The 12,838-nt window shown below is 38.7% G+C and overlaps 1 protein-coding gene across 1 annotated transcript; it reads left to right on the forward strand.

Annotated features, from left to right (window-relative positions):
* Positions 1-728: 728 nt before the first annotated feature.
* Positions 729-5,778, forward strand: LOC121719968 (lymphocyte activation gene 3 protein-like). The gene is made up of 8 exons (XM_042105768.1): positions 729-937; positions 1,292-1,418; positions 1,745-1,965; positions 2,596-2,850; positions 3,244-3,594; positions 3,923-4,168; positions 4,515-4,639; positions 5,192-5,778. The coding sequence occupies exons 1-8, from the start codon at positions 898-900 to the stop codon at positions 5,318-5,320; spliced, it is 1,494 nt and encodes a 497-aa protein (XP_041961702.1). The 5' UTR covers positions 729-897; the 3' UTR covers positions 5,321-5,778.
* The last annotated feature ends 7,060 nt before the right edge of the window (positions 5,779-12,838 follow it).

The raw sequence follows: 12,838 nt of genomic DNA on the forward strand, positions 1-12,838 counted from the left end.
AGATTTGAAGGGGAAAAAAGCAACATGAGCAAAAAGAAGAGGCTGGAGGAGAGAGCTTGAGTCATTCTCATCAGCATATACTCCCAGGAAACACCACATCTGAGAGCCCCATTCTTCCCTGCTTTACTGGAATGTGTGTTAACCCGCAGCATCTTTGTGAATATTCACCCGTGGATCAATAATGAGAAAGAAAGATTTAAATTTGTATGTGCTATTATAAACAGAACTGACTTCCAGAATGCCTTGTGGGGGAATCTGTTGTGCGCAATGGAGAATGTGAGGCTCCTGCAAGCCAGCAAGAAAAGTGATGCTTCTGGCTAAAGAAATAAATACAGAACTGAAACATTGTGGAAACGCAACAGTCACTGTTGGCCTGTGAAACAAAATCATCCCAGTCAATCTGCTGACTTAGAGATATGACCTGACGGAAAACTTTCAGGCTTTCTGAAATTCTCAGATAAACAAATATATAACTGATATGTGTACATCCATTACCAAAAGTGACAGACTGTGTACACACATTATGAGAAGCCAGAGAGAGATAGAGAGGGATTCCGTGGGAGAGTGTGGGTCACCCTCTCTACCTGCCTCTCTCGTTTTCCGACTTGCGTCAATCAGAGAGTCTCAAACCACACCAGGCACCCTGAAGCTCGAAGTCATGTGATTCACACAGAGGAACTACCTTCATCCTGGCTGTCACCCACGCTCACATATATATACCACAGTTCTAACCTCAAACCCCTGTTGTTCAGAGACAGGAACAGAGAGAAACAATAGACAGAGAGACAGATGCAGAAGTGGTGTCTTAAAGCAAATTAAAGAGGACAAATACAGGACTAAACGCCTGAAGATTATCACTGAGATAGAGAGTGCACACTTGTATGCACACGTTTAAAGATGCTGTTTATACTTCTGGGAGTTGTACTTGCTGTGACAGGTGAGGTTGATGACAAGAAATAAATATAAGATTTAATCTGAAATAACCTCAATATTTTGTATTTTATTATTTGTTTGTTTGTTTATTTATTTATTTATTTTTAGACACCAAATTTATTTGGAAATATAAAAGTAAAAGGAAACTAATTTTAAGCATGTGTTATTTTAAACTACTTCTAGGAAACTATTTTTTTATGCTATGCTCTAAATATGTATTTCTTTTTCAAAGCATGGTAATTCACAGAATTGTTCAGAAACAGTTGTTGCTGACATGGGGACTCCCCTGCAGTGACTGTCATTCCCTTCATTAAAATAATTAATCATAATTCTTCCATTGTGTGTCCGTGGAGAGCAGGTGGCACCTGTGAAACAATGCTTGAGGTCATGGCACAGGAGGGCTCTCAGGCGGTGCTGCCTTGTCTCGTGTCTGACTCACAGTCAACTCATTATGCTGCCTTCCAATGGGTCAAGAACGGTAAAAGGTATGTATCTCTATCTCTCTCTCTCCCTCCTTCCTTTCCTATCAGTCTCTCCTTCTGTGTCTTTTACCCTAAGTCTTTCTGTATATCTCTCCCTCTCTCTTTCTGTTTCTGTTGATTCTCTATCAGTTTCTTTCTGTGTTGTTCTCTCTCTCTCTCTCCCTCTGTTTTTTTCCAGACAAAAAGACAAATATGTGCCCCACTTGCCTGTCTTTCTCATTCCTTATTCCGTCCATTCAATAATATCCCATAATAACCCCTCCAACAGTCCCTCCTCCTCTTAGCAGCAGCCCTGTGACCCCTGTGTTCCTCTCCCTCTTCCCCCTCAGAGGCAAGAGTACAGTGTGTCGTCGAGATAAGAGCGGCCTGGTCTACCGCGGCTCAGTACTCGGGCACCGCAGTCACTGCCTGGGCACCCAGTTTGGCGACTACAGCCTGTACATCGATGCCGTTAGGGAGGAGGATGCAGGACAGCACGTCTGCAGCGTGCAGGGACATGGACTAGGACGCGGGACCACAACACAGAAAGTCATGCTCAGGGTCATGAAAGGTGAGCGTCTATGAGAAGTCTGTTAGCCATGACTCCACAGAGCAGCTGAAGAGTCGAGCTGGTCCCGGTGAAGTGTGAGAGTGGACACACTTGATCCTTTCAAGATCTTAGGCACATTCACCCCAGTGTGAGCAACACTACTCACAACTAACACTGCTAGTTTGCCCCAGAAACATAAATACTCAATGTTCTGTAATATTTTATAGAACATAAATGTAAATGCAGATGAGCATTATTAAAAGGGTTTTTTTTGTGTGCACATTTTGAATGCAAAATTGTCCTCAGACAGAAGTTAAATTCTCTCTCTGCAGAAGAGACAAAATGTGGAGATCAAGGCCCAAATATGGTTACCGGTATATTATTTTTGTAACTAAATAATAAATGATGTGCTTCAGCTCAGCAGTACACCTCCAGCCTTCTATCCAAATCCAGTGGCTGTTAATATAGTTGGCTGAACAGATCCAGATCCAAGTTATCAAGTCAAGTCAAGTCAAGTCATTTTTATTTATAAAGCGCATTTAACATGTACTTAGTACAATCCAAAGCATCAAAGTTATGCTGATAATGGCAACTCTTGCTGATGATGGCATCTTGGTACACCTCTATAACTTTGTATCTTTCTCTCTCTAGTGTCTTTCTCACTCCCTGAGGCCATAGAAGGGGATAAACTACAAGTGAAATGCATTGTGACTCCGAAACCAGACATGCTGTACAGTACAGAACAGTACAGATGGAAGCTCAACGGTGTGGATTACAAGGGGAATGGATACCGCTGGTCATCCATCCCCATTCCCAGTGTGTCCCAGAGTGACCGAGGAAACTGGACGTGCTGCGTCGACTACAGAGGCAAAGCGACAGAAGCGACGCAGTTCCTCAGAGTAAAAGGTGCGGTGCCAATGACGAGAAATGGCCCATTACGGAAGCATATCTTTTTACTGTTACCATTTTAAGGCAATTGTGATCGCACTTTGGAGTTTTCTGGGAGTCCTCTGATTGTTTTTCATATGCTGTAAAAAAAAAAAAAGATTAGTGCACTCAAAATTACACAGTCAAGTAATGTTGCACTGACACATTTGCAAATTGTCAAGTTTATGTGTAATGAAAAAAAAATTGAAAATGTTTTATTTTTTTCAGTGTGCATTTTGCTGTTTGTCATTCTCCTCTAATGTGATGTCCTCTCTGTACCTCTCTCCTCCCTTGTCCTTCCCTCTCTCATTTGCTCCATTGCCTTGATCCCTTTCTCTCTCTACCCCTTTCTCTTCTCTTCTCTGCCTGCAGGCATAGAGCACCCTTCAAATAACAACGCCCTTGTGTACGCTGCCATTGGCTCCAACACCATCCTCCCCTGTGTGTTCACCCAGGGCCTGACCTCTAACGCAACCTGGAGCAGGCTCTCCAAGGGGTCCTCCTCCTCCTCTTCTTTTTATCGTCTTGGCAGCAATTCACGTCGTCACCCGCCTCCCTCTCTCCCGCTGTCATTCATTCGTCCACCGTTGTCCCCCACCTCTCTGTGGGACCAGTCTGCGAGGCTGGAGCGTGTGGAATTGGGGGATGAGGGGAGTTACGTGTGTTCAGGAACGGTGGAGAGCAGAATGGTGAAGAGGGAGCTGGAGCTGGTGACTGCTCGAGGTGAGAGAGGGAGGAATACGATCAACAACTAAACATGTTACATACTCATACACAGACAGTAACCCATTACCATAGGGTTATAGGTAAATACCATCAGCAATGAAACCTGTTACTTATACGGTGAGCTGTTATCAGAGATGAATTGTATCAAAGGGATGTGAACATGCTTAATGCATTTTTGTTTCTTTGCTGGCAAATGCTACACAATTCATTAACAGCTCATAAACTATGAACATTTGATAGAAAATATATAGTTGTCTGTACTCATTATAATTCATGATGTGCATGGTTAGCTAAAACACCATCCTCTGTTTTTTTTGGACCCTAGTGCTCAGTTCCCCATCTACAAAGAGGACTCCACTGACTCTGACGTGTCAGCTGAGCAACGACAAAGAAGTGACCAAGTATGAGTGGGTCCGTGTCACCTATGACAACAGCTCTGTGGCCACAGTAACCCCTGTGGGAAAGAACAAAACTCTGAAGCTGACAGAGGACGACATGGGCGAGTGGGTCTGCCGTTACTACGGAGAGAGAGGGTTACTGGGGAACGTCACCTACCACTTACACCTCATGGGTACGTACAGCAGGCTCATTTCACATAAGTGTGGGTAATGCAGTACACTTGTAGTACACAAAAGTTAAAAAGTACACACCTGAAAATAATAATGGATATTTATGACATAAATGCTTATTATATAGTATGCATGCTTATTTAAAAATATGTATATGAATTACCCAAAACGTTATCCACAAGCCTACTTTTGTAACAACATGTTTGTGTGAACTTGAGTACATTGTATTGATCAATTCATTAAGTATTAAGTGCATTTGCTCCAGACAAATAATGTATTGTGGAGACAATGTAACATTTCTTATAATTAAATAAATTATAACTAATAAATAATGTTGCTGTTCTGTAGGTGGTCTGGAGTCAGGGAGACCGGAGGAGCAGAGCTATAACAGGGGAGCGCTGGTCATCGGCTTTGGAATCCTCATTCTGCTGGTTCTCCTCATCGCACTGCAGATCTACAGGAACCACCAAAGGGTGAGTGATTCCAACCTGGATTTTTTTCTGTGTCTTACATAAACAATGTTATAGAACGTTGTATGTTCTAAGGAGGGTAAATGTTGGGGATGTTGAAAAAGAGGAAAATATACATTTTTATATAAAGTTTGTCTTAAGTACTTTCCACAGAAGTTGAAATCAATTGAACAAAGTTGATATTAGTCATAATAAGTGAAATGAAAGAACATCACAATATGCATCCTATTATCAGACTGTTTTGCTGTAATCCTCAGTTGGAAGTTCACCAACTGGAAATAGTCTTATACACATTGAGTTTTATTTAATGTTATTTATTTATTATATTTATTTTCAATTTATATGTTAACATCAAGCTTGTTAAATGTGTTAAGAGAGAGAGAGAGATAGAGAGATACTTTATTGTCCCTCAAGGGGAAATTGGTCTTGGGCTGTAAAGTGCCTTCTCTGTAAACAACAATCACATACATGCAGGATAACAATCACATACAAGCAGTGATACATCACTGTGAAGCCGACTGTGTAGACTAATATATGTTAATTTGTGGCCTCCAGAGGAAAATGATCCTGCCCTACCCAGCCCTGGAGAACATTGTACACTCGCTTGCCAACGAACGAGAGAGGAGAGAGAGGCGTGGAATAAACGTGAGGAAGAGCAGTGAGCCCATGGAAGAACAGGCCTGAAGTAGACAACATTATATGTGTTATAATCAGTTATCATACACCTATAAGAACTTTTTTTACTCAGCATTTTCATATATATATATATATATCATGTAACTCTGTATGTGTAAGTGTGTGCGTGTGTGCGAGTGTGACAGTGTGTGTGTGTGTGTGTGTGTGTGTGTGTGTGTGTATCTGTGTGTGTGTGTGTACACGTGTTAGTGTGTGTGTGTGTGTGTGTGTGTGTGCGTGTTTTTGTCCAATCATTACTCTTTACTGAAACAAAAAGCTCAAACATATGTAGCAGCCATGTTTTTAAATGCCTTATAACAGCTCTGTAAATACTTATGTTCACTACAAAAATGTGGTCATCATGTATATAAAAAACATTTTGTATAATCCTACGACAGTGAACATTCATATAATTTGCATGTATGTTTATATATTGTGTAAAAATAAACATGTAAATATATAAATGACACCAAGCAGTCTTTCTGATTTTGATCATGAGATTTATATAATATTGCTATCATATTTATACTGTTACACTAAGTCAAATAGCTTGCATTTATTCTTTTCTCAGTCCAATTCTCTTTTCTTAAGCATCAAGGGTAATTTTAAGCATAATCCGTACTCTCTCTCTCTCTGTATGTGTGTGTGTGTGTGTGAGAGAGAGACCGACAGACAGAGAATATGAGAACCCTCATTATGAGTATGTTAAAAGAGCAACCATGAAATATAGCGTAGTGGCATATCCATTCTTACTCATAAAGGTGGTTAATATTCATGTGCAGTTACTGACCAATATAATAACGTATTCTGAAAGTAGGATAACAGTGTCATCCCTTTAGTTAGAATACACTGCTTATGTGTAATTCTGTTGTATTAGATGTACCAAAACCACCAGCAGATATATACAGTGTTTTAATTTATATACAATAATTACAATATATAATTACAAAGACAATATGTACAATTGCAAAATATTTACACAATATATACACAGAAATTACAAAAGGCTTTAATCCGCATGCACACAATGTTCATAAAAATCTAAAGACAGGTGAAAATACATACTAAAAGAAAATGAGATGTTCTCAGCTCTGAAATGACATCTTCCTGAAGTCAAATCAAAAAGATTTTTCTCTAAACATTATTGGTCAACCCTTGTAAGGTGTTTGGGTCTGTGGGACCCGTTTTCAATGTTTGATAAAAGAAAAAAATGTTCTTTTTTATCTACTGGACCCGAGTGTAATAATTGTAGGTGCTATGTACCTTAACTGTGTCCTCCTCCTAACTGGGCCTGCTGTGTGTGTGTGTGTCTGAGTGTAGTTGTATGTGTGTGGTAATGTTGTTTTTCTGCACCTGCTATTCCCACACAAAGTTACAAAACTGTTATATTTCAAACACTTGCACCTGTTCTGATTAAGTTCTAAGAAATAAGCATGAATAATGGTCACAAATCTTGTTTCTATGTTTTTTTACCTTGTTTATAAATGAATTTCCTAATTTTCTCTCAAAAACAAAAATCATTCATAAGATCATACTCTATATACTGTATGTGATGTCACAGGGGTAAATGGCAAATATGAACCATAGATGGTGTCTATATCATTGGTAATTGAGCTAAAGTAAACATCTGATAAGTATTTTTACATGAATTGTTATGGCTGTATTGATTTAAAAGCCTAATCATGTAGTGGGTCCACCAGACCTGGGAACATTGGCCGAGTAACAAAAATATGAACACCTTACAAGGGTTAAGTTAGCAATTGTCTGGTGTTGCCTGGGCTAGACAAATGTGCTGTCTGCATTAAAACAAACTTCTTCTTTTTCTTCTACTTCTTTATCTTGAGCTATGGGGTCTATACCCACTAAACCTCACTACACGGGTCCTCCTCTTGTGGCCCATTTTGGCTGAAGTCAATGGAAGGTGGTGTTTTCTCTAGCTCGCCCCAGCAATCGTCATGTTCTGGAGACAAGAAGCAGGTGATTTCTTCATTGCCGAAGCACCAGCCTGGCCACACGACGGCAGCCCCCCCTGGGTACGCAGGGCTGGAAGATGAGAAAAACAAAACAAGAGGAAGGGTGTGTTCAGTTTATGTTCCATTGTCATGACATTTAACTAAAGACAAAATGTCCACAGCTGTGTTGAAGGCATGACTATTTTAAATTGGGCTAAAAAAACAACAACTTTCCACTGTCCAGTAAAACCGGTACTGTCAGAGTCATATTGTCACTGGTGGAACAGGCAGACTTGAGATCTATTTCAAGCTCATTTCCACTCTTGACATAATAATTTCCCTTCATGAATAAACATGTTAACATTACTGAGTAACTGTAAAAGACTGTGTTTCCATTTAACTACATACGTGCATCCTGTCATTGTCAATACACCACACGTAGACAATATTTACATTTCATTATAATTTCATATAAAGCTTTTGTGTTATGAAGACCAAAAATTCAAGAGATTTTCTTCTGGTGATTATTTTGCTCATTTTAGGATTCTGACTAATGTTGGTTTCCTGATGATTTATGCATTTTTTTGCAGCTTACTAGCAATTGACATACAGTATGTTACCCTAGAAACCTGCAAATCTTTCAAGTCTTACTGAAATGAAGACATTCCCACTATCTTACAATTCCACATCATATTCATTCATTGGTTCTTACAGTAATTATTTTCTTTCATGTAGTTCAAAAATGAGCTGCGCCTTGATTTTAGTCCTTATAGGTTCTTCTGGTGCCACAGTCAAGGTAAAAGTTCAGAACAGCCAAGAACTGAGGGCCAAAAACTGTGCAGGAGAAGGATTTTTTGCCTCTTTGGTTCAACTTAAGCAAGCACATTATTTCTATTTGTTCCATGAGCCTGAGCAAAAGCTTCATCTAAAACTTCCTGTGGATACACCTTTTTTTTCAAAAAGTTGCCAACGAGTTTGTTGGCCTCCACCTGGAAATCATTATCCCTCGTGCAGAGGTATCTATGGAGTCTTAGATGAAGCATTTAGCTAAGACTAAAGAAGACCAAAGTTGAACCAAAGAGGCAAAAGTCTCAGTCAAGTCCCGCAGCTGGCTCTCTTTGTTCTTCCGAGAGCCAGGCTGTGACAGCATCCCTTCCCTTGTATATTTGCCTAGTTCTCACTGGCTGTCCCAGATAGATAGATAGATGGATAGATAGAATGTTGTGTAAAATACGAATAAAAACAGAATGTGATAATCTGCAAATCTCTTAAACTCATATTTAGTTGCGAAAAGGACAGAGACAACATATCAAATGTTGAAAATGACAAATTTGACTATTTCATGGAAAATATATGGTCATTTTGAATTTGATGCCAGCAACATGTTTAAAAAAAGTTGGGACGGGGGTACAATTGTGTATGAAAAAGAACATCCCAGAGAGGCAGGGTCTCTTAGAAGTAAAGATGTAGGGGTATTCATCACTCTGTAAAAATGTGTGCACAAAGTGAAACAATGTAATTTGAATGCTTCTTAACATGTAATTGTAAAGTATTTGGGGAGTTCATCATCTACAGTAGTGGTTCTTAACTGGTCTGGCTTTGGGACCCACAATTTTCCATGTTCATAAAGTCGCAACCCATATATTTTTTTAGTGTTCAAGCCAACGGTATACATATGGTGAGCTACATGGTAATACACACAAAGTGCCTGTAGGCCTTGTTTGGAATATGCGGATGTACAGTATATATATTAGGGTGGTCCTTATTTTGATAGAAAAAATTAATACCTGATTTTTTTATGCTCTGACCCCCTGAATGTGTTATATTTGTTGAAAAAACATGTTTTATAAGTTTTGGAGAAAATTTAGAGGTAGCTCAATTGACTTAAAGTTAGTTAAAAGTCCATGGCATTTTCATGGGCAACATCAAAAATGTCATTACATATTTAAACAGCATTTCTCCTAGAGGAAGAGTCCAGGTGTTAAAATGGCCCGTCTGCAGTACAAACCTGTCAAATTAGGTGCATCATGAAATGAAAAACATGATTAAGAATACTGTTAAGCTACTAAAATCCTATATCAGACAGGAATAGGAAAACATTTAATTCTCAAAACTCTGAAGAGGTGAAGCAGCACAGTGGTAAGCACAGTGGTAAACATTCCTTGTCCCAACTTTTTTTTACAGTTTTCTCAGTCGCTTTGGTGCTTTTCTCAGATCAAAATGAAAATTCTCATAACTATTAGTTCAACCTCCACAACATTTAGCCATTTGTGACCATCATAGTAGCAATTTCTCCTTCCTCTGAACAAATTGCAAATGCTTTTGTACATGTATCAGTTGCTTTCATACAATTCTCTGCTGTTTTATAACATTATCATTTGCTTATGTCATGCCAGTCAAAATTAACTATACTTATGGATGCTGAATAGTCGTTCTAAATAAAATAAAATAAAAATAGTCTTCATTTCATTGCTTGAGTCATTACATGCAGAATTGTTGAACTAGTTCTCAAATTCTGTCACCATGCTGTAGAATTGCAAAGAGCATATGAAACATATTATTCAGTGTCTTGTACTCACTTACTCCCCTAACCACAGCAATGTAACTTTACTGTAGTTTTCAAATGGCTGTACAAGTAGTGTATAGTAGGTAGGTAGGTAGGTAGGTAGACTATATTGGGTAACACTTCTATATAAGAGTGACATGACACTGTCATAACCCTAACACTAACCCTAACCTGTCACGACAAAAAAACGAATGACACTTGACAGAAGTGAGGGACAGAAGCATTATGTCATAAACGTTTATGACTTGTTTAGAATGTTTATGACAAGTTCATGACAGTGTCATGTTACTCTTATGTAGATACCTTTAAGTAAAGTGTAACCCTTTATTGTGACCAGTGACAGAAATAGGTGGAGGCGCTGTTGTGCCGTGTGCACTGACTGGCTGTGTGACTCACTAAACTTGCACCATTTTTCTCGGTAACTCCTCTGGATTGACAGCAATGTTATCAGGCAGGGTTAACGCTGGACTCTAATTGCTCCTGCTGCACTTTTCTGCCATGGAGTCGGACTCTAATGCATCCATCAGGACAACCTCTGGTCCCATCCCGCACTCACCCCACTCCCTCTCCGAGCTCAATACAGAGCTTCACACACAGCTCAACCAACCCACAGCAGTGGAATAGTTCAGTTTCTTTTCTAATCAGTACAGAGCAATACAGAGCTTCACACACCAACCCACAGCAGTGGAATAGTTCAGTTTCTTTTTCCATTATATGCTTTAAGGAGGTTGTTTCTAATTGTGAAGGAGTGCTGTCACTACAGTCGAGTATGCGCTCTGACTTTCAGACCAATGAACCTGGCTCTTTGGCGTTGTGGTCAAGTGGCAGGTTTGGTTCCCTGGAGACCCAGGTTCGAGGCCGGGTGGGGTGCCTGCTCTCTCCCTTCACTACATCCCACGTCTTGCCTCATATTTGGTTAAATCTTGCTTCTAATTGTCACATATCCTTGTTAAATTGTGTTTCAGTGATTACATGTGCTTTGTTCCAGTATTCTGTAAAAGCTGCTGGATCTTGTTAAGGCTGCCCCCAGTGTTTAGTGTGTGTAATGTGCAATAGTGTGCAGTGGTTACATGGCTACTTGGGCGATAGGCGCATCTGATGGCAGAAACCCAAACAGAGCAGTTAGAGCAAGAGGTGGAGACTGTACAAACTGTACAACACAGCCAAGATCACTCACTTCAACCAGGACGAAGGAGTCTCCAGAGAGAAGGGAAGAGAAGGGGGGGGGGAGATGCAGAGGAAAACAAACATAAAGTGAGAGAAAAAAGTTTAACTTTTGTTAATGTATTTGTGAAAAGAATTCACTGAAAATGGTTCATGAAAGTCTAGATATAAAGTTCTGTAAATAACAGTGATTAATGCACTCTTTTTTTTATTGACAGGGGTGACCCCCAAAACGGACTGTGACATCTGCCTGCCTTCATGGAAGTATCACATGCTTTTTAGACTAGTCTAGCTATGTTTAAAAAATAAACTGTCAAATAAATAATTACCGGTATGTCGACCTGTTTTATTTCATTGCATGGCTATTGGATGGATTTTAAAACATGATATTGTAACATTCATGATTTGCAAACATTTATTGTAATTATTATCAAGTAATAGTGATTGGATTAAGGAGGAAAAGAAGATATTTAGAATAACTCATAAATTAGGTCAATATAATCCAGAAATGACAGTGAAAATAACATAAATGCTGGGTTAAAAAATATAGTCTACCCAACAATAATGTAGGTTTAACCTAACAGTTTTGTTACAATAACCCAATGTTTGGGTTAGACTATCAACCCAACTCATTGGGTTGACCGAACAACCCAATTTCCGGGGCTATAACACAGTGCTGGGCTCGACCGGTTGGGTTGAAATTGGGTTGTTTTTAACCCAATGTTTTTTAAAGTGTAGTACTCAAATAGTCCTTTATCCTAGTTTTTAAACTGTGTCATTGTTAGTAGGCAGTCTAATCTAAAATGATTCTGCAATTTATACCAGGATGAGGGTGCAAAAACAAAAAAGGCACTTTCACCGAAGACAGTTTGCGTTCGGGGAATGTCATACATGATTTGCCCATATGATCAAAGATTCTGGTGGTGACTTTAGGAGTCAGGAGAGAGAACATAAGTAAGGAGGCAGTTCACACAGAATGGCTTTATAAAGAAAAACATACCAATGCTCAAACCTTTCAGAGCAGATTGATTTGCATGCATGTATAAAATATCACCATAATCCAGTATTGACAGAAAAGTTGCTTGTATGCTTGTATTGATCTATGTTTGTTTAAAAAATATATAAATGTATACATGTATACATTTATAACAAATTAAAGACCGCTGAAGATACAGCACCTAGTATTCACCCCCTTGGATGGACATTTTCTCCTTTTATTAATTTTATAAATGGAATAATGGTCAATATATTTTTGACAAGGATAAAAAAAATAAACTCTTTTAATGTGAAAGTAATGTTAATTAATATACAAATATACTGTATAATGCAAAATGAGCGATTGCATAAATATTCAAGTCTTTCAAGTAGCTATTTAGTATCATTGTCATTGTCAACATCACACATATGACATAATATTTACATCTGATTTCATTATAATTTCATATAAATCTTATTGTGCTACTGTGTTGTTAATGTGAAAGTAATGTTAATTAATAAAAAATATATAATGCAAAATTTGCAATTGCATAAATATTCAAGCCTTCAAGTCAGTAGCTATTTAGTAGATCCTGTCATTGTCAATATACCACACATATGAGATCATATTTACATCTGATTTCATTATAATTTCATATAAATCTTATTGTGCTACTGTGTTGTTAAGAGGTTTCTCTCTATTTATCATTTCCACCTGACCAATTTTTTGGGTAGGGCAACCACATAACTGTCCATGTTTTCCGATTGAAATAAGTTGCCCAATATCAAAGGGAATGTGCCAGAACAATACTCAGCTACACTGCTCAGAAAGGTGCCTTGTGTATAATCAGCTTTGGAAGACAACACATC

Source organism: Alosa sapidissima, chromosome 10 (genome assembly GCF_018492685.1).
Source record: "Alosa sapidissima isolate fAloSap1 chromosome 10, fAloSap1.pri, whole genome shotgun sequence".
Lineage (NCBI taxonomy): Eukaryota > Metazoa > Chordata > Actinopteri > Clupeiformes > Clupeidae > Alosa > Alosa sapidissima.